At 38.1% G+C, this 24758-nt stretch overlaps 1 protein-coding gene across 1 annotated transcript in view; it reads left to right on the top strand.

Annotated features, from left to right (window-relative positions):
* LOC146457123 (leucine--tRNA ligase, cytoplasmic-like) overlaps positions 1-24758 on the top strand; it is a 48385-nt gene that overhangs the window by 1796 nt on the left and 21831 nt on the right. Inside the window, exons 2-21 of the mRNA XM_085092331.1 lie at positions 1342-1446; positions 1561-1580; positions 2383-2464; positions 3085-3090; positions 4210-4290; positions 4823-4912; positions 7455-7546; positions 8082-8157; positions 8258-8370; positions 10848-10911; positions 11177-11244; positions 12248-12344; positions 15730-15861; positions 15936-16023; positions 16516-16592; positions 16917-17189; positions 17362-17447; positions 18014-18079; positions 19314-19396; positions 20835-20973. Of these exons, the coding sequence (XP_084948457.1) occupies positions 1342-1446; positions 1561-1580; positions 2383-2464; positions 3085-3090; positions 4210-4290; positions 4823-4912; positions 7455-7546; positions 8082-8157; positions 8258-8370; positions 10848-10911; positions 11177-11244; positions 12248-12344; positions 15730-15861; positions 15936-16023; positions 16516-16592; positions 16917-17189; positions 17362-17447; positions 18014-18079; positions 19314-19396; positions 20835-20973 (1838 nt within the window). The remainder of the gene's footprint in view (positions 1-1341; positions 1447-1560; positions 1581-2382; positions 2465-3084; positions 3091-4209; positions 4291-4822; positions 4913-7454; positions 7547-8081; positions 8158-8257; positions 8371-10847; positions 10912-11176; positions 11245-12247; positions 12345-15729; positions 15862-15935; positions 16024-16515; positions 16593-16916; positions 17190-17361; positions 17448-18013; positions 18080-19313; positions 19397-20834; positions 20974-24758) is intronic.

Here is a 24758-nt window from a genome sequence, read left to right as displayed (position 1 = left end):
CAGTGATCGCAGCCCATCCGAAATATGGTCATACTTTCTTAGTCCCAGAATAATTCGTCCAGCGAAATTTTGGACTTTTTGTAGCTTGCTAATATTGCTGTTGCTGGTATTACTCCAAACAGTTGAACAATACAGAAGTTTACCAAAAACAAAGGAATTTATCACTAACAAAAGCGTTTTCCTATCCAGAAGATGCTTAATTGTGTTAATTTGTTTCAATTTAAGAAAACGATTTGAAGCAGCCTTAGTGATATGTTCGTTGTAACTGAGGCATGTGTCGAGAAGAACACCCAAGTCTTTAACAAGGGGCACAGGTGTTAATTCTTTATCAAACAGTGTTATATTGAATGATGGCAGTTGGAGGAACTATCGTTTGACAAACAGTGACATGTAGTGAGTGTTGTTCTGTTCCCTAAAGCAGTATAAATAATTTCTTTGCTAATTCTGTGGCATTTAGTGCAAATTATTGCCTGTAAGATTTCTAATGGTTCTGAAGGAATCTTGCTACAAAAACAATCCGATCAGTTGTAATATTTAGAATGCTTGAACGTGATTTCATGTTCACAGTAAGTGGGTGGTTGGCAATTACGAATGTGAAGCTCCGATACCCAACTGCTCTACGCTGCCTGTATAGGCTCTTGGAAATTTTGTGTTCTTGTTTCAGTTGAACTGTACATATACCTCCATTTTTGTGACATTTGATATAGTTACTAGAATGGGGTCGCACATTTTCGGATTTTTGGGGTAAGAAAATTCTATTTGGTAGGGAGTCAAAATGGTCTTGGCTTAAAAAGTCAGAAAGTTGTTGTTTATTAAATGTAACAATCACCTCGCATTACATTCAAGTTTGAGCTGTATGTGGCTTTTTAGCCAACTAATTTTAAGCTTGAGCTTACATTATTTCACAGTTCTGTTAGATACCATTTGCCACCAAATTGGTGTCTGGTTTTGTTTCTTAAACAGCTGTCATTTTGAATGATTTATACACAGTCAGCTATATGTACACTGCAATTAAGTTTACAGTCTGCAGATCTCATAGCAGTGAGCTAATGAGCCGGTCGGGAATGAAGAAGCGCGATGACAGAGGTGACAGAGAATGTTGGGGAGTTTCAGTTAGAGTTAGTGTCAACCTCTGTCCTTCAATAGTCAAATGGAAAATTGTCAGCGTGATATAAATCCTCTCACTCAGGAAAGCGCAAGTTCAAACCCATGAGGCACAAAAAGTTGCTTTCTATTCTGCCTGAGGGTTCAGCTTGGTAATTTAGTTTCTGCAACTGAAAGTTTGTAGATGTGAAGTGATGCATATATATTTCATCTTAAGTGAAGTTTTTTAATCTGTAGATTGACAGAAAGAGCACTGCCAAGGTTGATTACCTGAAAGAGGTTGAAGCACAAATTCAGAAGAGATGGGCCGCGAACAAGACCTTTCAAACAGATTCAGTTCTTGTAAGAATATAATTTGAAGTGATTTAATTTACATGCTGTTCAATTTCTTACTTTAAATATTGCGGCAAGGTTTGTGTCATTAAATGATGGCTATTTTCTTGTCCTTGTTTTCAGCCTGGTTCACCAGAAGCTAAGTAAGTATTACAAAGTTGACAAGATCTTTTTACAGTCATATTGTCCATTTGATCACTGGGGTCCTCACATCTATTCTGACCTGAAAAAATTAATGGAAATTAATGTGAATAGCTTTGTTTTTATTCATGTCTGTCTCCTCTAACCAACTAGCAGCAATATTAAAATGTGATATATTATGTAATTTCTAAATCATGTAGGCGTCAATAAAGTCAAAATGCTGTTATTGTAATGTTAATGGCCAGCCATTGTGAGAAGAGTTTCCAATGCCAACTTCTTCCAAATTTGTACATGTGAAATTTATGTGATTTAATTATATTAATTGTGTGATTTATATTCATTTTTACATGTGAAATTTATGTGAACCTGACAGTTCACTTATTGTTGATTAATGAACTTGACAGCAAAGTGAACAATGGCCTTTTCAAACTAAACCGTGTCCTGCCCTACACCATAGCTTAAGTGTACCAAAACAGAAATGGGCCAAACCGGGGTTTGCATTGCAATTAGATATCAAAGTGAGTGAGGTCAAACTACAATTCAAAACTTTGATTTGATTGAAGCAAAATCTCTGCAAATGGGTAACTAGGTTCGAGCAAGTTACTATATGTTGGTGCCAGCCAAGTTATTTGTTTAATAGTTCACTTTTACCTATTTCATGAAAGAGGACAGCACAATTAAATGATCAGAACTGACATACACCTTATGACCTGTGCATCCAACACACCCTGTGTTAAGCATTTAGTGTATTAATCTGATGTTATTAAAACATTAATTTTATGATTAATCTGCTTGTTATTACAGCAAGGAAAAATTCTTTGTCACATTTCCATACCCTTACATGAATGGAAAACTTCATTTGGGACATACATTCACACTCTCAAAGGTATAGTATGAATGGATACACTTTTTAAACCTTATTTTTAACTAAATATACCCGACTTCATTGTTTTTTTGTGCAACAAATTGTAGAATGTAAAAACTTTGAAATACTGTAGCATTGTTCCCTTTATAAACTTGATTTTTATGTTGGTAATATACATTGTACTTAATTTGATAAAAAATTATGACTCCCCAGTACCATTACCCTCCTAGGCCCGGTTGTTTGAAAGCCGATTAACGCTAATCCACGATTAAAAGTTAACCGAGGCTTTCACCTCGCTCATTAAAGATGATTTTAAAGGCTCATTTTAATCTAATGGTAAAGAAAAGTCCTAGGCAAAACTGAGGGACAAAAATCTTTTGGAGAAAACCTTATGGATTAGTAAATATACTCGAATCAAAGTTCACGTTAACCCAGGATTAGGTTAATCGGGCTTTGAACAACTCGGCCCTGTTCCTAACAGTCAGCACATATTTATTAAATCAGAAGATAAGTAATTATAGTTCGCAAAAGCAACTTTTTCCATTTGTGTTATAAGGCTCAGTCTCAATTTTTTCTTCTTTTTTCTCTCGTTATTTTGCTTGTCATCTTTGTCCATACCATGTTCCTGGATTCTTCTCAAGGCGGAGGTAGGGAACCATTTTCTTTTATTTGGGAATAATATTAAATATTGTGAAGCATTTAACATTAAGTGAGAATCCTTTTCTAACTTAGAAAGAGAAAGCAGAAGACATTTTTTTGATACAAATACATGTACCATCTACATTTAAACACCAGCAATAATCCACACTCATAGATTATAACACCCCATGATTAGATGCTCAAATTTTGGAAAGAAATTAATTCAATTAAAAGCTTTTTCCAGAAAATTCACAGCTGAGTGAATGAATGAATGAATGAATGTAAGTCTGAATAATTATATAAATATGTAGTGGTACAGTCGTGTAATAGCAGCTCTGAAAAATCAGTTTTGAAGGGCATTTCTACATTATTTAGAATGTACATATGACTGTTCATGTGCTTTGGAACAAGACATGTTCAACCAACCAGAACTGTTTCACTAGCATTGTCATGGTTTTCATTCAAGTTAAATTTTTGGTTGGACAGTTTTGATTGGGAGAGAGGGAATTGGAGACAAGCTGTTTACATGTACTCAAAAAAAAAAAAAAAAAAGCAGGTGAAATAAATGGTGGGCCATTTACAATTGTGATTATTACCACTTGAGTACTCAAAAACCATTTCTGCCCAACTGATGGGTGAGCACCATCCTTATGATTGACTGCGGATGCCCTAATTCTGTGTAAACTAAATTATTAAAAACTGGTTCATTGGACAATGCAATTAGAGTTTTTATTCCTTTAGCGTCTATTATACTATTCCCAACAAATAGCAGCCATTAAATGGTCATCTTGTCTTTCTTGTAACATGAAATCTGCAAGACCTTATTGATCTTGGTTGTAGGATATATGAGATTATTATAACCAACTTGGTGCTATGCCCCTTGCTGGCTACCTATCATCACTTACAGCGTATCCAACAAGTGCTTGTTAATTATTGCATTACCTCAAAATGAATGTAATCAGTAGCAGTTTCTTGTGATGCTATGGGGGTTTTGAAGCTCTGGGTTAGAATAACAAAGTTGACTGCCCTATAACCACGGACTGTAAAAAAAACAACAACAACAACTTGGCAATGATTTAGTATATTGTGGCTGTTTCAGTTTTTACTTTGTTCTTGTTTATTATTAGTTTGCTGTAGGATATCAACGGCTTAAAGGGAAAAGATGTCTGTTTCCATTTGGTCTGCACTGTACGGGAATGCCAATCAAGGTATTGATATTAGTGAAATGTTAAAATTAATGTTGGATATACCATTAAACTCAGGGGGGAGGAGGAGGCAACTTCACCCATAGTCCCTTAAAAGTGATCCTCCATAACTTGCAAAGCTCAAGGTTTATGTCAACAAATTCATGTGCTGAGCGTGCATACATCTTGTGGTTGTTGTAAAATCCATTAAAATCGCATGGAAAAATCTGAAAAATATTTTGGCTGAGGGGAAAATTTACTACTGACAGCTAACTGTATGTTTTAGCCTGGATAATTCATGGATGTAAAATTATTAAATGTTGCACTTTTATTCTGCTTTTGACAAGTTTGGTGCTTGTGTAAACAAATTTCTTTCTCAGAAGTGTATGTTCATTGTATCTGAAGCTACAAAAAGGCCTCTAGGGCACACTACTTATGTGAGTGAGCATAACATGATGCCTTGACAGAACTCTGTTTCCTCGGAAGACAATTAATAGTAATTTATAACTTTTTTATAAATGATGACACTTACAGCAGCTAACAAATTTTTCTGCAGGCTTGTGCAGACAAGTTAAAGCGTGAAATGAGTGAATTTGGATTTCCACCCAAATTCCCTGAAAATGGAGAAAAAGAAGAATCTAAACAGGTGAGGAGATTTTGAAAATACTGATCTGTATTTTGGTATGATATGAGTGTTATTTACACGTACAGTACCGGACAGAAGTAACCTAACAGAGAATGCTGTGCTGGCGAACGCATTCTTAAAGCATTCTCCTTTGGGTTTCCCAAGCATTCCCCCAACGTTCCACTTGGAATGCAAGAACGCGTTCAGCTAATTATCTTCAGGAACGTGTTCCTTCTGACACTTTTGTGCATGGTCTTGAGTGCCCAAGATGACTTTCGTGTTGGTTGCAAAGATGGGCAAACTCTTGCTTTATGCGAGACAATGGGTTGTAAATTGACATCAATTCAACAAGAATGTTTACCAGGTAGCTAATAAAATTAGGGAAGGGGACAATGTAAATGAGTCCATACCATGTATTAAGTCTTTTCCTATCCATATTTTAATCAAATGGGGAGTCTTCATGACAAATTAAACCACGGATAGGACGAAATAAAAAAATTGTAAACCGATATTTCATATCATCGATGAAGTGATGTGAGGAGACGATAAACTTTTTTTTATTGAACTTGCCTTCATTCTGCTGGCATATTCAAACATCAAAGTGTCTCTCCAAATTGTCAGGCGAGTATGAAAGAAATTGGGGTGGACCTGGAGTGGAACAAAATATTGCAAATCTATTGTCATTTACTTTACATTTTGGGTTCTACATCGCACGCTCGAGAAAGGATACATGCTAAACTATTCTTCAAATAAAAACTTCAACCTGTTTTAATAATCCTGTAAATTGAAATCTTTTAGGAAGCGATAAATCTCCCTTACATCCAAAGTGGATGGTCTATCTTTGGATGCAATGTCGAATGGCAAAATATATTGTCAAACATCGCGATACACAGGCTCTTTGCTCGGTTCCAACCTCTAAAGCCTAGTAAATACTTTTTTTTTTGAACGAAAATCAGTTCATCTCTTCTCATGTGAAGCCAACTTAAATGTGTAACAAAGCTGGAGTAAGAGATTAGCGAGCATTCAAGATACAATAGTGCCTACATCACATCGAACGACACCTTGTTTACAAGATCCGATTGTTGTGCAACATTCTCAGATAAGCAGTACTGTTGGCCAGTGGAAACTATCCAAATGAATTTTGGGAAAAATATGGCATCAAATTCTGCGAAGGATCACTTATCCTAGTTTGTTAAGTTTTTTTTTTTTGTGAGAATTTTTTCACTGCATGTATGGATTATCATGTGCCACTTTTACACATCATCTTTTGCTGCATTCCAACTGGATTTTGTGGGCCTCGAGAACACGTTCCCCTTAAAATGGAACGCTTATTTTTTTGCGTTCTTTTAGCATTCCTATCTAGTTCCCTAAGCAGTCCCTAAGCATTCCTCTTTGTGTTCCCTAAGCATTCCAGTAGCGCATTCCCCATTAGGTTACTTCTGTCCGGTACTGTATTTAGCATTTTGTATCCACTGTCAAAGTGGTACAGTAACAGTTACAGCTGTAACCTCTTGGTTAAGACTAATGTACTAACATCATTGAGATCACAAAAATGCTGCACAAAAACGATTGAAAAGAGTCCTGAACATTTTATTTATAATGCTAGTGGTAATCAAACTTTACAGGAAAGTGTTGGATACCTAACACAGCACAAAAAAATTAGTTAATGTGGGCCCTTTCCTATTTGTTTCTACTTGGCTTAATTCATTTTAACTCAGCTTTCTTTATCGCAACAATCATCATCTTTACAGCATATTTGAAGTTTCTTGTCCAAATTAATAACCACAGTTCTACTGCTGCTAACCCAGCTTGTGCAAAGCAAACCACTCCCTAAGAAAAACTCCCACCGTTCACCTGCTGTGCAGCTGCTAGCCTCCCACATAATCAGTTTTAGGGGAATTGTATTACCTTCCTCCCCTTGGGGAGAGGGGTATATAGAGGCTGCAGCTAGACAAGTATATCATGACGTAAGTCTTGTCGAAATGTAGACCAACATGTGCTGGCCTGAAAACGAAACTGCATGTTCCCATACATGAATTGGAAGGTCAGTCCCTGAAAAAGAAGCGAGGTGGGTGGCCATTTGGTAGTCCATGACCAAAAATCTCAAATTTTCCTCGCTGGTAAGACACAGAAGGTGGAGCAGGGATGGTGCAGTGGTGAGAGCTCCCATCTCCCACCAGTGTGGCCCAGCTTTGATTCCCAGACTTGGCATCATACGTGGGTTGAGTTTGTTGTTGGTTCTTGTCCTTGCTCTGAGAGGTTTTCCTCTGGTTACTTGACTGATTTTCTCCTCTCCTCAAAAACCAACACTTTAAATTTGAAGTTGAAATTGTCCCCAATGAGTGCTCTGCACAAAATATAATTTGAGACTTAAATAAAGTGATTTATTTATAATATTTTTTATTCCCAACACCAGCGATCATATTAGAATGTCATTCTCCTACATTAGACTCAACCACACTAATTTCCATTTCAATTTAGTGATCGGAGGTTTGACTTAGGGAGGTCCAGGAGTGAAAAGACATGCTTAATTTATGCATGATGGGTTAATTTATTTCCACAGATGAAAAGTAAGATTGCAGCAAAAACTGGTGGTTTGGAGTACCAGTGGCAGATCATGCAGTCATTAGGACTTAAAGATGAAGAAATCAAAAAGTATGAATATTTTTAAGTTATGTCTGACAGTATCCATTTTATCTGGCTTTACCAGTCAATTAAAAAAAATTAAAACGCTAAATTAGTGAGCAGCACTGAACGAACTTGAATCGTAAAACTCTTTATTATCAGATGTGTTTGGTTAGACTAGGCTAACTTCTTCAGGGATTTGTTCTACATGACATAGTTACATGCTTGTATGTATACGCAAAACGTAAAACATACAACACGTTGACAGATTTACGTAAAGGAACAAGTTACATGCTTGAGCAAGGAGTGACTGGCATGAAGCATGTGCTTGGCATATTTGTAACATTACATGTGCATGATGTATTAATTTTGGGGGGAGGGGTCACAGATTTAGTACTTAATCTAGTCTTAAAGTCTTAAATATTTCTACTGCCAAATATTCTGTAACCAGTTTTATTCCTTATGACAGTGAAACACCTTACATAATCAAATTTAGTTAATATGATAAAATGAGATTTTTTTACCTGGCAAAAGTGAAGTATTAAGCCAATTAAATTTATTTCAGGTTTGCTGATGCTGATTACTGGCTTCAATATTTTCCTCCATTAGCAAAATCTGATCTCCAAAGTATGGGATTAAAGGTATCATTTGCTTATGAATTAACTTTAAAGCAATGTTTTAACGGCAATGGCAAATCTGTTACATTTAGAAATGACTGACAACTTGTTTGTATATTTTTAGGTGGACTGGAGACGTTCATTTATCACTACACATGTCAATCCATATTACGACTCATTTGTAAGGTGGCACTTCTGGACTTTGAAGGATGGTGGCAAAGTCAAGTTTGGAAAAAGGTGTTGTTTTATTTTTCTCTTATTTTGACAACCCACTACCATGACCGTCATCATGATTATGATCCTCCTTCTCCTTCTCCTCCTCATCATCATCATGATCATCATCATCATCATTACTGTCATCATCACCATCCAAAGTAATCCTCTTGGACGGTATAAGGAGTAGCTTGACAAAAGAAGCATCCATGGTATCAAATGGGTGATTCCAGAAAATATCCATACCATACCATACCAGGGGCAAGGGGAGTTATTTGGACTGGAATTCCGAATGCAAGGGAAGGTGATTATAAGGCTAGGAAGTCTGGAGGCATTGTGGGGTCTCTCAGTTTTGAAATTGCAGATGGAGGTGAACTTGTCTTACTACAGTCTACTGTATGTAACAAGACAAATATTTTCATGATATGCAAGAAAATTTCTAACAAAACAGGACAAACAGGCAACGCAATTCAAATACAGCTGTCAGGATACAGTTTGTCTTCAGGTTTGATTAACGAAACTTTAGTAGCAAATAGGTTGAATTTGTGAAGAACTATAAGTGGACAATATGTTTTCAATAATCCAAAGGAAATTTTTAATGACTTTCAGACATGATAATTATTGATGCAACAAAAGTACAAGATTATTATTTTTGTTCATTGCTTGTTTAGCTATGTAATCTTGTTTACAAAGTTTACAGTAACCTCAAAACACTTAATATGCAGGATGGTTGTTTTGCTAGTATGGAGTACTGCAAATATCAGCAAAAGTTGTTTCTCCGACCCTTTCTTTTCAAGGAATGATAATAATAATGTTTATTTCTTATGTTGCGAAGTCTAACATGCAATAAAGATATGATCGAATGCGCATTACAACAGTAAAATCTCAAAGTAATGAATGGCAGTCGGCATTCCACTTGCTTAACCGAGTGTGCCACAGCGGCACATACTGGTTGTTTTGCTGCAAAAAAGGTTTAAAATTTCCCGCTCCATTGATTTTACGAAACAAAGAACTTAATCGGTTTCTTTGGTTTCTTCTTTGAATAAAAGAATGCAAAGAACGCCGACGCGTTTTTTTCCTTAAGGTTTTTCTTCAAAATGAAGCAGTAATTTGCGAAAAAAAAATGCAGGGCAATGTTTTTCTATTAAAGCAAAGGCCACATGCAAAAATTCAGCTCATTTGGACGACATTTAAAAAATGGCCAAAATCGTCACTTACGATAGTTTTGCATAAAACCCTTCAATTTTAATAATTTAGAACCTCCCGAAAAACAATAAAATTAAAGTATGAATTAATAAGAGAACTAATTTAAAAAGATGTGTCTTTCGTAAAACTTTAAAAATTATTCAATGATTGGCATTGTCTGATTTCTAAAGGGAATCGGTTCCAACCTGTGGGAGGTTATGTGTGGGAAGATATTATTTTTCTGGAATCACTCAATAATCGTGACTATTGTGCCAATATTTGATGTTGCATGGAGTAGCTTACAAGAGCAGGCACCTCAAAAATAGATCTGCTGTATAATTGTGTGTAATTGTGCTTGCTCAGCCAAGGCAATGGAATGTTTGCACTGGTCTCCACTTTTATGCAGGTGTTCCTTTTATACTTGGCAAAATGGGTTTTACTCTTTATTCTTTAGTTCCTAACTATATTTTCCATCATAGTCCACTAAATTTAGTAAAATACATAACTATATTAAACAACTGAGGCACAGTAACAGAATATCTCTTCTGGTAGTCAAGTGCAATTTTGGTAAACTCGTTGAATTTAGTGGTGCCAAATTTTATAGTGCTCTTCCTTTAAACAATTACGCAATGCTCATAATTGTTGTTGTGATTGTCATCATCATCAACACCTGATCGCCACCATTACCATCATCAACATCATCATCATCATAACAATATCATTATAATAATAAAACACATCTTTTAAGAGGAGGCCTCCATCACTAAAAAGTGGTTTTCAGGGGGATCCTCTTTGAAAATAAACATCTTCATTTCAGTATAATTACAGCTTATTGTTCCAAATACTGTTGACATCTTGCACCCTTTAAAGGGAACCTCCACTCTCACAACAAATTGACGGCTAAATATTTGTCTAAAACGTAGAAATGACATTCAAGTGTGTTAAAAATTAGATATGATTATCGACAACTTTCACTTTTAAATTTCCTGGGGCAGCCATTTTGAATTTGATGATGTGTAATGATTGCTGCTATTGTTATTCAGCAGAAGTTCTTTTGTGTAAAACAATTGAGCAACCTTATGACGTCATGAAATCCAAGATGGCGGCGTGCGGGAAATTTAAAAGCGAAAATAGCCGATAATCAAATTATGTTTTTTCCGACACTGATATATTATTTCCATGATTTCCAATGAAATTTCAAAGAAAATTGTATTTTCAATAATGTAACGTTAACATGTTTCGAGAGTGGAGGTTTCCTTTAAGTCTTTTTCTGTTGTTGCCTTCTGATTAATTTACCTTGTAATGTTTTTTTTTAGATACACTATATTCTCCCCCAAGGATGGCCAACCTTGTATGGATCATGACAGACAGACAGGAGAGGTGCGCCAGGCTAGACTATTTTTATTTAGAACACTCTTGATTTCCATGAACTCTATGTGTGTGCACGTATTGATATATTTAGGAGAATCCCATGCTTAGTTCTGTGATGCTGTTGTGCTGATTTAAAAGGGTGTTGATGTTGGGGGTCTTGCCCAAATTCTGGAACAAAAATGAGCAAATGTTGTTTTGCTATAGAAATTGGGAGTTTCGGGTGTTTTGCAACATGCGCTTTGCACTATTATTTATGGTCTAATTTTTTCACCAGGGTGTTGCACCACAGGAATACACAGGAATCAAGATGAAGATCTGTGAGCCTTTTGCTGGGAAGTTAAGGTATACTAGTGTACTGACATGAAAAAGTCAACTGATTTCTTTGAGTTTTGGCACCCTTCAACATAATTTTTTTTTAAAATGGATAATGATATTTCAAAGGTTTAAACTTTAAAGCCATAAGATTTTCTTAAAGTCAAAAATTTTTCATTTACATGTAGTGTGCCAAAACTCAAAGAATTCCAAGAAATCTGTCCTGCCAAAAAGCATGATTCAATAATCCCACCAATGCCCCATTAAATAGGAGAGGGCAACCTTAACTATTACAATGACTATTATCATTAAAATTGGATCATTGTATAATGCAATTCCAGGGATTTGATTGGCTTAGCGGCCATGGTATATGAGCCATTATACCATGCCCGAGGAATGGTGACCATTAAATTGTCTTCTGGTTGTTCTTTCAAAGTGAAATCAGTAAGATCTAGCAATAATTCTTGATTGTTTTTGATAAAACAATTATTCCACTCGCGCTTGTTGGATATAAGATGGTTATAGCCAACTCGGCGCTACGCACCTCGTTGGCTATCTATCATCTCATATCCAACGCGCGCTCGTGGAATAATTGTTAAATATATAAATTATTTAATATTGATATGTATGCCAAAGGTTATGTTACTGAGATATTACATGTAAGAGTACATGAGGGTGGAAAAGCAAGGCCCAGTTTCAGATTTCAAAATATATTTTGTTGATTAGACTTGAAAAAAAAAGCTTTGTTTACTTTTTAAAGTCAGGAATTTACAGCAATTGATGACTCAATTAAATGGTTGACTGATTGACTGAATAACCAACCAACCCACTTCTAGCTTGCTTGCTTGGTCAATTGATCAGTGATTCCATCTGTTGATTGGTCAACTGTTATATTGGTTAGCTGATTAGTCTGAACTGGCTAGTTGGCTGGGTAAATGAATGACTGGTTGCTTAACTGACTGTCTGATTATGTGGTGAATGGTCACTTTTACTGGCTGATATTTCTGTTATTCTTTCTTTACGACATGTTCAGTGCATTGTCAGGAAAAAATGTGTTTCTGATGGCTGCAACATTGAGACCTGAGACAATGTATGGGCAGACGAACTGCTGGGTTCAACCTGACATCAAGGTATCTAACAGCAATGTCCAATGTAGACTTCTATTTTTCAGATATCAGCATTCTGTAGCATCAATGCGGCTTTAATTTCTTTGTTATCACTTCCACATGTGACAGCCCCAAAATCAAAACTACAAATAGAGCGGACATGATAATGAAGTAAGAGTGAAAGAGACCTTTATAACAAGTTTGTTAGAAAGGCTCTGAAAGGGTTACAGAAATTCAGATTTCATAGCATTTTCTGATAAGAGACAGCAACATTTTGATGCAGCGATCTTTACGGTGCTTGTCTGGCCAATTTTTTTGGTACTTTGAGATGAGTAGAAGGCACAGAGGCAAAAGTCACTAACCCTCCTTCCCCCCACACCACCACCCAAACAAACAAACAAACAAACAAACAAACAAACAAACAAACAGAACAACAACAAAAAACCACCATACCTGGCGATGCTTGTTTTTTAGGTGGGTAGGGAACAAGTAGTTTGTAAACTCATTTAATTTTGGTTAGGGACAGGAAGGTAACAGAAAGTCTTAGGGAAGCATGTCTGATTGCAATTTTTTGCTTTCAGTGTTGAAGTGATTATATAGAAAGTGTATGTAAACAGACGGTTTCTTCAAGATTGCAGCACTAAAAGTGTACCATAAAATTATTGAAACATTATTGACACAGAAATGTTTCCACTCCAGTATGTCAAATGTGTCTGTCACAAAGGAGATTTGATTAGCTCTTTTGAATTTAAACCCAACCCAAAACAAGTGTTTTTAAGATGAACTGGCCTCCAAAAAAGCAACAACAACACAGATGAAATGTCATAGAACCAATCTTTAGTTAACATCTATAGCAAGATATGTCAGGGATGTAAAAGACTTGGAAACTCACCTAGGATACATTTCAACCCATGAAGGCATCATAAATCTGACCCCTGCCTTCAGACATTCTTCCCATGTGTATTCAAAAACTCATTAATAATTGTGACCGTGCACGGGAAAACGTACCTTAACGCTTATCCGTTAAACGGTCGCTAACGGACGGATAGATAACGGATAGTTAACGCCCTGCACAGCATTCTAACGCTTTATCCTAACGTTCTAACGGTTATCTAATTGTGCCTAACGGATGATCAAAGCGTGCTAACGCTTTGTTCTAACGTTCTAACGGCTAACCAAGTTTGCCTAACGGATGAAGAGAAAGTTCTAACGGTTGCCCAATTTGTTCTAACGGATGACTGGAGCCGTTTAACGGTTGTCTGACGGTTTACAACTAAGGACTTTTAACGAATGAATAGCTTAGCTTTCAGTTGATGCTAAAAACACCAAATCAGGCCAAACCATTAGTAGTCTTACACTCACATTTTTTTTAAAAGAATCACAAAGTGCCGATTTCGTCAGTCGTCGATGAGACAAACATAAGTATACTTATTTCCACCGAAAGCAAAACTCAGTGATATAAACTATCACTTCCTCATCGAGATAAACAAACGCAGAATTCAAGTCCTTCGATGATGATTATCGTGTGTGATGAGAGGTTAGTCCGAGGCTAAAGTCGCTAAACGAGCGTGTAAACAATTTCACTTGCCAGTCGGGGTGAACATTTTTTATTGTTTTACTCAAATGGTTTTGTCGGTTAATATACTTATTTTACACAATGACTTTGTCTAGAGTTTTTTAAAGTAACTGCTTAATCCAGCTGTGGATTCGCGAAAGATCACGCTTTCAATTTCTTGACAGAATGCGAAAAGCGGTACCTTTGGATTCGCGAGTCTTGAAGCGACGGGCGTTTTGTTGGCGCTTGTTTCATCAGATAAAGTTGTTTTTTGTCACATACATGTTGTTTAAAATTGGTTTCTTCTGATTCAGAGTCAGAGACAACGAGACAACAGGCTATCAAAATATTCATCAACCTTCGCGCCGGAATATGGCCGTTTCTCACATCTTGGAAAATGTAAACAACTTTATGCAAATTTTTGAACCCACACTTTGTGAATTGAAACCTGCCGAATGTAACCTGATACATGTGAAGAAATTTGGTTGCCTAGCACGTGACCAAAATCTTGCCAGTGTTTTCAGCGTGGCAATTCCTTTCTATGTCCGAACAACAGCTTCTGTCGGTATTTTATAACGTTAGTAGAAGCTTTAAATCTTGTAAAAGATGGTATTTTGGCTTTATCCAAGCGAACGTACGGAATATAGAATGCTTCAAGCGTTAATTTGCGGTACTCAGTAGACTCGCAGTGTTTGCGTTTTTTCCGGGTAATCGATCTTATCGCTCACACTAGACCCGAATGAAATTTTGCAAAATTGAAGTTTCCTATTTTACCCCAAGCCTTTAACCAACGGAATTGCCTTGCATCTTTAAAGTCAACTGAACGATTACATTTTGCGGTCGGAGACAGTAAATGCTTGAGGTAGAGTGAGGGAAAGTTCATGGTAAGTCAACAAATATGCAAATCGGAACCGAAGCGCGCTGGAGGAGAGAAGTCTGTTGAATTTACTGATTTAATTCCGGGTCGTAATTTATTCTTGTGACTTAATTTCATGGAGCCGGAGCTACGATATCTTCCGTTCCTGGTTTACAAAACTGTCTGATTTCGCGGTAAAGATAGTTCGTGCGTTCTTAGCTATATCTCATGATTGTTTTGAACTAAATGGAAGCCAACTACAAGAGCCACCCTCCGTTAGGCTCCGTTTCACACTGTGTTTAGGCGACCACATTCTACTTCAACGCGTGTCATGCCATTCTAACGGAATCGTTACCCGTTTAACGGGTGCTGGTTTATTCTAACGGATCCTAACGGCTTCTGTAGCCGTGCTAACGGATACAGATTGTTTGCTAACGGTTATGCTGTCCAGTCTAACGGTCTGATGCTAACGGCTAACGGATACATGTCTTTTGCTAACGGCTGCACTCTCTGTTCTAACGGCCCGATGCTAACGCCTAACGGTTGGGCTTACGCCTCTAACGTTCTTAAGAAAACTTTCTAACGGATGACTAACGAATGCTTAACGCTTTTGCCCGTTTAACAGATAAGCGTTAAGGTACGTTTTCTTGTGCACGGTCACAATTCATAAGCTCACTGACCTATCAAATGGTCAATAAAACATCACGTGCAGTGGTTTTAAAACCCGATAAAACCTCCTCCTTATTAGTATGCGGTGTTTAATGTTTTTCTCGGATGCTAATTTCCATCGTTCACAAAAGCATCATTGTTATGAACTCTCTTGACACACGCTTTTCCAGGAATGCTTTTGAAGCCGTTCAAAAAACTCACAGCACGTGTTTTATCGGGTCTAAAACCACTCGGCTGTGCCTTGTGTTTTAAATCCCGATAAAACACTGGTGCTCGTGTTTTAAACATTACTTTATGCTTAGAGTTTCTACAACGATTTTTTCTTTCAGTACATTGCCTTTGAGACAAACATTAAGAATGAGATTTACATCAGCACCCGACGAGCAGCAAGGAATATGTCGTACCAAGGGTTTACGCCCCAGGAGGGAGTGGTCAATGTCCTGTTAGAACTAACCGGACAGGTCAGTACAGGCTCAAATCACTTTGAATTTTTCTTTTTATTTACCGGGTAAAATGACTGTTCGTTTCTTTGCAGGATATTATGGGAATTCGTTTAAATGCTCCACTCACTCCACATGCTGTAGTCTACACTCTTCCTATGCTGACCATCAAAGAAGACAAAGGTAATTTAACTGAACTGTTGCTGATGCCTGTGAGCATAACGATATTATTTCTGCGTAGCGTTGTAGTCAACTGCAAATGATCAATGTGCTAAGCAAATGGTTCCCTGAAGTCTGTTGCATAAAACGCTGCTGGGGCTTCAGGTGCCACGCTTTTGAATTAAGTTTAATTTTAGACAACGCGTGTATTGTTTTGTAATTTCTTTGTGTGGCAAAAAAATCCCAACTTATTAAATAATTAAGTAGTTATACATGTATATTTGTTATTTGATTGACAGAAAAAAAAGTCCCCTCCATAGAATTAGTTAATTTGAAAGAAATTAAAATCCCTGACAAAGAGAAAGTATTGTACCAAATCAGTATAATATTACAAAAACAATAAATAAATTCGTAAAGCTTCTTGGGTCAAAGGCGGCGCTAATTATCCATGATGATTTTAAAGTGAGTGCCTGAACTATGGTGATAATTGCTTTGCTTATCCTTGGTCTATTTTAGGTACTGGTATTGTGACATCAGTTCCTTCTGATGCTCCGGATGATTACGCTGCGCTCAGAGACGTGAAAAACAAACCGGTCAGTGAGACGTTGCTTCTTGAGTATGCGTATACGCAAAGGGTTGACTCACATAACACGTATTAAAAAAAGTCATTTGTTTACCCACGGAGCACCAAAGAGCTCTCTATCGAGAAACTGTGGTATCTGTGCGTTCCGGGTCAAATTGGAATTTGGAAATGTTTTGTTTTTTGTGGAGCGAGGAAAACTGGAGAACTCGTAGAAAAAGCCTCAGGCAAGGATAAGAACTAACAACAAACTCATTAAGTATTCTCTTATCGAGAAGCTCTTTGATTAAATAGCCGTAAATGAGAAATCATCAACACTTCATGTTTTTATCCCAAGGCTTTCAGACAGAAGTACGGCATTACAGATGAGATGGTGCTTCCTTATGAACCTATTCCTATTATCCGGATTCCTGGTTATGGGGACCTATGTGCGGTAAAGGCGTGCGATGACCTCAAGATAAAAAGCCAAAACGACAAGGATCTTCTGGTGGAGGCAAAGGAGCTCACCTATAAAAAAGGATTCTACGAGGGAACCATTATCGTCGGGGAATTTGCGGGGCAGAAAGTCCAAGAAGTGAAAAAACTTGTGCAGAAGAAAATGATAGAAAGCGTAAGTTTGCACAGATTGCTTCATCTTTTGTTTTACAAAGGATTTGTTTTTATGTTGGTTGTTTCTCTTGCAAACATTTATTTCTAGAAAATGGAGAGGCGGGACTCCCTCCATTCCCCCAGTGGTGCTTTGCGCTGAAATCTAACTACGACCCCCTTCTCATGATTTGCAGGGCGAGGGACGAATTTACATGGAGCCAGAAAGAAAAGTGATTTCTCGTTCAGCGGATGAGTGCGTTGTTGCTCTATGTGACCAGTGGTAAGATAAAGCTGTAGTTAAACAGAAACTGAATGAGGCTGATTAAGGTGGGGGGGGGGGGGGGGGGCACTTGCACCGTTTTCAACGAACAACAGAACAATGATCCCAACCCTAAAAAACAATGCAGCTGCAGGTTATAAGGGTCCAGTGAAAATAGAGGTTTTAAAAGGTGAAGGTCTACTGTGGTAAGAATTAAAATTCTCCGTCTCCATGCACAGTTGAACTTCTTTATTTCTGTTATTCCCACATAAGTACCGTAACAACGGAAAATACATAGGGGCTACCTTTGTACGAGAGTCTTTATACCACCTGTGTAAGAATTTGAAAACAAAGGAACGCGCAAGAAAGATATTCAGTTGTAAAATCATTTGTATTGCCAGCTTCCTTTCAACGGGCAGATCATTGTTGACGAAAGTTACAGGAAAAGTTTTGTTCGACTCACCTTCTTCATTTCTTTTTCTAAGTTGAACATAATGTTACCTTCCCATTTATTTAATATTTGTTGCAAACTTGCATTGGTCTGAGAGGATTGGAAAGAAGGGTCAACTCATCTTATTTTCCTGTAGGTTTTTGGATTACGGTGATGAGCCTTGGAAAAACCAGGCGCGACAAGCTTTGAAAGATTTAAATACGTAAGTGATAGCATTTCTTTGTGTCAATAGCTTGTTTCTTTGTGTCAATAGCTTGTTTCTTTGTCCATGTGTTTAATAACCATTCGTTTACATCTTACTTCTGCGTCACACCAAGCTGATACGTAACTCTCTGCGTAATACTCAATGCTGGTAACTTTGGATAAAGTCCAATCGGTTGACCACTAAACTTCGTAAATTATTTGCTGTTTGTGTAGTAACTGATGTATATTGCTCCGAGGGGGTGGGGTGGGGGGAGGAGCTGTGCTTGCGCGAAGGTAAGAGTGCAGTGAAATTTGTAGTAGTATTGCTCTTCGGCTGGTTGAACGGTTTGAAACAAAGAGGGCGGGCTGAAAAGCAATGACTGTACACCATTCACGGCGATGATGAAGCTTTAATTTGAACTGAGGACTCAAGTGGTCTCGTGAGACGTTTAACCAATGGATCCTTCTGAGCTGTGAAAGCATCGTCACTTAACTTCACGAGAAATAGTTTTGGTGATAGTTTTAATCGCGTGGCTTAAGGTACATATTATGGCAATAATGCAAAACCAAACATCCGTTAAACTGAATCAGATACAGCGGTGTTCAATTGAGTGTCGTAAAACCAAAATCAAAGTAATTATTCTGGTCAATCGCAAAAAGCGTAAACAGCGCAACGAACCAACTAGAATTCAAAGTAAATACATTTAACCTGCACCAAGCGCGGGCAAACGTGTGCAAGGAAGCTTGCTATGATTGGTTCTCATTGGTGGAAAAAGTGGCGGGAGTTTTGTTAGCCAATCACAGAAAGAAGTAAAGAAAACAAAAGCAAACGCAAATTACTTGCAACATTGAATTGAAAACTGCTCTATGCCATGACCCCACAGGCTACTTTAATGACAGAAATTTTGTTTGGCTTGGTACTGTAGCCTGGGACAAACTGAGCTATGCTCCTTCAGGCTTTGTTCGCTCACCTACCGTTTGCTTTCAGAGCTTGCAGATGCAAATTAAGAAATTTGCGTGCCATTAGTGGTAGAGAAATTCCTTGGCATCCCTCGCGCTATGCTGCTTTTTTTCTGGTCACGTGGGTGAAAACGATGGTGACCAGCTGGGGTTTGCATCGCGACGAACTAGCATCGCACTCAGGGGGCGGGGGCGGGAGCGGGAGCGGGGGTGGGTGGGTGGGGAATACAGCAGTTCCCACTTCATGCAAAGCTTGACCCCTTACTTGACCACCGCGTGATTTTTCTTCAAAGATACGCGGAGGAAACCAGACGAAACTTTGAAGCTACACTGGATTGGATTCACGAGCATGCGTGTTCAAGGTCGTATGGTCTCGGTGAGTTGATAAATATTTATGCATTTGTTGGGTCCGATGGACAAACCATTTACTATGTCTGATTAGTAAATACACGATCGGTATTCAGATTGGCCTCAAACAAACAGGTCACTTTGTGCGGAGGGACTGGCGTCCTAATACAAGCACAGTTAGCAACCATATTTTGGCGTGATTGATTGGAATTTATATCAGCTGTGATGAAGATATATGTTGTTTATGAAGACTTGACTGTCTTTTGAAAGTTGTCACCAATGGATCCTTCTGAGCTGATTTGTGCTTTGTTGGCACGAAAAACTGGCATCAATTCACAGGCCGTTAAACAGCATTTTTATGATCGTGAATAGTCAGAGATAATCAGTACTTGCGCTTTGATTGGTTGAAAAACAGGTAGTATTCTTTCATCCAAGGAACTTGAATTGATAACTTTTCATTCTTCCATTGAGTTATCATAACGGGCTTTTACACATGTGGTTTTTGTTCCATGTGTAAACGGTAATCTGGCTTGATTGTGATTTTTATGCGACGGGAGCAACTGGATACAGTGTCAGTATAAAAGCTGTCTTTGATATGTTTTATGTGCAATTTTAAACCTTAAAATCCCTGAAACTTGCAGCGCAAATCGTTGGGAGTGTACACAGGTGGTTGGAAATGGTTGCCCAAAAAAGTTGCTTCTATAATCGCATGATAGATGCCTGTATAAACCGCCGTGTTGCTTGGAACTGCAGTGAAAAGTTTTAGTAACACTCGCGTTCAGCTCGTGCTTACACCGTTTACTGCTAAATAAAGATGGAGTTAAGGAAGATTACGACCTGTTCGTCCGACGCAAAGGCCGTGAATATACCACGAGTAGTTTGTATTGTTGGTTATTCGTTTACGACTCTTGCCATTCGACCCTATTACTATGCGTAATCGTACCAATAACAATTGGACTGGTTCCCCGCGCGCTTATTCCCCGCCATCACGGTTATCTAATTTGAACTTATTGGATACTTATAATAGGACACTTAGTCATTCACGCGTCAATAACGTGCATTTAATTGTTCTTTCTTGCTGTCTCCGTACCGTTTTGTAAAACTGATTGAATAAATTGCTGACATTTTCACTAAAAAGAGTTTTCTCAGACTTCCTAACCTCGACTTTTAAATATCGGACCTCGTGTCGTACAATTCAGGGGTTTTCCCGACTACTCTGAATGGTACTCCACTCGGTCCAATTATCATTACTTATCACCAGAGATATTTGTGCGCCTTTTTCTTTCAAGAGGTTAGGGAGCAAAAATTGGAACAATACATAGAGTATGGCGCCACGGGAAGTTATGTTGATGAAAGTGACAAACAAGAAAACTGCACATGCGAGATTCTATAACGGTTAAAGCACAAGTTAGGAAAACAATACACGGTGGAATCTTGGAGTTATTTTGCTGTATGTTTCTCAACAGGGACTCGTCTTCCTTGGGATGAACAATATCTGATTGAGTCTCTCTCAGATTCAACAATCTACAATGCCTACTACACAGTCGCACACTTACTGCAGGAAGGGTCCTTTGATGGATCCGCCGGCGGGCCCCTGGGAATAAGGTACAGCATCCATAAGCCTTATCACGGTACTAAAAGCATTATTGGTACTCGGGTCAACAGGATGAAAAATGTATAGGCTTCTATGAGTTTTTTCGTTCCAAACCTAACGTACAAATTCAAAGAAATAACAGAATTAAGTTACTCTGTTTTTATTTTTTAATTTCCAAACATGTTTTTCTCATATATTTCCTGTAACGATACGTAGGTAAAAAGCGCGTTCAAGTGAACGGTTTCGGTTCCAAAATTTATTCTTTTTTTTCTTTGGACCCATATGTTAGGCTTTAATGAAGAAAAATTCAAAAATAAGCGTCAGAAATAAGATCATTTGGCTTTTAAGTCTCATAAAAACTTCAGTTTTTTCCACCATGTTGTCCCATTACCCATGATTCCTTTATATCGTGATAAGGTCGTTTAAAAAACTGCCATTAAATGGTCTTTAATTTGAAAGTTTATACGGTATCAGGGGACAGTGTTATCCAAATCACATTTTAGAGTTTCATCTACAGACTATCGGACTTAAAGATCAGAAGCGAGGGGCTTAGAAAATTCTTGAACTGAGTCAACAACCTCGTTCCCAGGACTTTCCCTTGTAAACCGAGAAAGGCCTGGGATCGAGGGTTTGAAGGTGACGCGACAGTTTAGCCAAAAGGTGCTCCTCCACCTTCTTTAATGTGAGCAAACAACAAGCAGGGTAGAACGTGTTGAGTGACAAGAAGTAACCCGCCCAATGTATGTTATCTTGTCATAAAGCATCTGGCTCGCCTTGGACACCATATAGGTAGTTTGTATGCCTCGCTAAATGTCCTTTTCTTGATCGAGCTGTGGCAATGAAGAATGGAAAAATAATGCCTATATCATTCTAAGCGTAAACAGCTGTACGAAAGTTAATTTCCAAGCTGTTCACGTATCCTGTAAACTTCAGAGAAAATGACATTAACATCGGCCAAAAAAGATAAAACAACATAAGACGACAAGCCATTGGGACAACTGAACAAGACCTGGATTACAATGTCCCCTGCCGCACTGGGGTGAAAAGTAACGGCGGGAAAATTTTATTTGCTGAACCTTCTACCCGTGTATAAAGATCTTGGATGATAAAGTTACGCCCCCCCCCCCCAAAAAAAAAAAAAAAACAACAAAATAACAACAACAACAACAACAACAACAAAATGGACATTGGTTTATGCCGATCGACAGGTGATTGCTTTCTGTTATGCGCAATGAACGGGTTATCTGATGTCGGAAAATTATCACTTGCTCGGTCACTCGATCTGTCATAAACTTTATATTAATTTAATTGGAATTTAATCAATATCATAAATTATTCATGAGTCTACGTATAGGACGTAAAATCAACTCGACGAATAACTTATTGTTAAAAGGAAACAGCTAGTAGGTGTGTTGTCTGCTAACTCCTTCCATTTACCGAAACTAAGGCCTGGGGCAAACGTCGAATCTAAGTCGCGTCGAATTTATTAAAAATAGGCTCGACTTAATTCCAGCGTGGTAGCAAACGTCGAACCTGCGCGCGTCGATCCTAATTTATTGACACATTGCACTTCATTAAAAGACGGGAATAAGCACGTGTCCCCGTGTTATTCACTCGATGCGCGGCTGGTTACTGCTAGGACTTGCAAGCGAAATGCCGAAATACAGTGCTTGTCGGGCCTTTCTTTGGCAATTAATTGCGAAAAATAGAAAGAGAAGACTCAAACACTGAGCATTTATTGCAAATAGGCAATTCGCATTACAAACATTTATATTTAGTGTTCATGAAACACAAAAAACACATTTCCATCACGCTGTGCGATGTCAGCAATGACTTTCGATAGCTCGCCATTTCCGGTCGCGAAATTGTCTTTGTACAGCGTATGCTCTTCAGGGGGAGAAATAGCATTTGGCAGGTGGGGGAGTCGGTATTTTTGTGACGTTTGCGCAGTCCATCACATTTGAATCAATTATTTTGTAATTTGCATGATTTATGAATTGAGTTCAGCGCGTGTTTAGAACGGCGTTTGCTGAAACGCCGAACCACTGTCGCATTATCCGACTTGGCAAGTCAAGCTTATTCTGAAGTCGCAGAGTCGAACCAATTAATTTGAATCGAACTTAATTGCGGCAAACGTCGCACCATTTATGCGCCTATTTCAAAATTAATAGGTTCGACGAATTAAGTTCGACAAAGATTCGACGTTTGCCTCAGGCCTTAGGGGCAAGTTTTTATTATGATGTCTGAAAGCGCCACGTTGAAAGCCGCTCAAGGCCGAGATTGTCGTCCAAGTCAACAGGGATTTCGCGCAAAATGGAAGCAGAAAATACAATGGGGAAACATCTGACGGTGTTCCCTGCTCATTCGCGTAATCTGTTTTGGCGATCCGAAGTAATTTGACCGTTAAAATCGTAGCTTTTTTTTTCTTTCTTCTTTTTCTTTTTCGTCTTTAAAAGCCAACTACTCCAAATTCAAAAGTAAAACTTTCTTAAAAAAATACAAAACTTATGGATCATCTCAGATTTAACCACTGACGGAATAGTCTATTTTCATGTTGTAATTACAGAAGGTACTGAAAAATTGCCTTGACCTCCACCCATTTAAATGTTATATAGCACTTGTGAGTGACGCATGTGGTCGAGTGTCTTATTTGTTGTCCTCTTGACCGTTACAGCACATTTTCAAGTTTCCTTCCTCCAAAAATTAATATTTGTTAAGTCCATTTTTATCAAGGATTCAAGGGGCAAGAACTTTTGAAAGCGTTACACTCGTCAAACTAAAGCGTCTAAAGCGGTTTATTTCATGAATTTTCGTTTTGGGTGAGGTTGTTTCGTTCTGTCAATGAAACATTTCACCCTTTTCAGACGTGAAGAAAATGTTCATTATTTCGTACACAAACGAATCATTATGTAACTCCCCCTTCGTTCTGGCATTGGAGTTTTCAAGTAATATATCAAACACGAGACACAGTGTTTCATCACATATCAATCACGGGGAAGAGAGTCGAAAATACGACCTAGCGGAGTATTTTTGACGAACTTCGAAGTTTTTGATAATGTGGTGAAACACTGTGACGAGTGTTTGATATAACTTCTCAAACAGACTGATTTTGAAGGGGAAATTAAGGATGCAAAACAAGGAGTTTTTCATCAGATATCCAGACACGTCACGGTCCATGATGTCCTTTGTCTTTGGCTTTTGAATTATTAATGAATTTGAGATTTTTCCTTGACCCTCCCCGACTTGGATCGTCAACGTTCCTTGCGCCGCGAGTTATCACACAGTTCTAGACGATTGCCTTTGCTCTCAAATAAAGTGTCTTCAGCAGGATCGCATACATGAACATCATCGTTACTGGTTTCTAGAATGATGACGTTTGAAGGACTACTTTGTAGGTTTATTTTTTGTGGTAGTTTCGTTTTGATGAAGTCGCCTGCAAGTCGCCGCTGGTAGAAAATATATTACTTAAAAAAAAAAAAAAAGAAAATATATTACTGACCATTACTGAATTCTTAAAATATCTGATTAAAATGCTCCTTATCTACTTGTCTGTCTTCTTCCCAAGGGGAAGAAATTTAAAAAAGACATCTGTACTCGCGCATGTGGTCTGTTTGTGGTATTCGCGTAGATCCATCAAAACGAGGGTATTAAAAAACGAGGATCGAACAACCAAAGCGTGGATCAAAATGCACCAATCACCATCAACCACGGTGATACAGAGCCAGTCGACACCATCACGTGATGAAGACCAGACCCGAGTTGTCAAGTCAAAGAGCGGATAAGTCGCTATCCAGCG

The sequence above is a fragment of the Pavona decussata genome, unplaced genomic scaffold (genome assembly GCF_977016875.1).
Source record: "Pavona decussata unplaced genomic scaffold, jaPavDecu1.1 SCAFFOLD_246, whole genome shotgun sequence".
NCBI lineage: Eukaryota > Metazoa > Cnidaria > Anthozoa > Scleractinia > Agariciidae > Pavona > Pavona decussata.
This window is presented reverse-complemented; position numbering and strand designations above follow the sequence as displayed.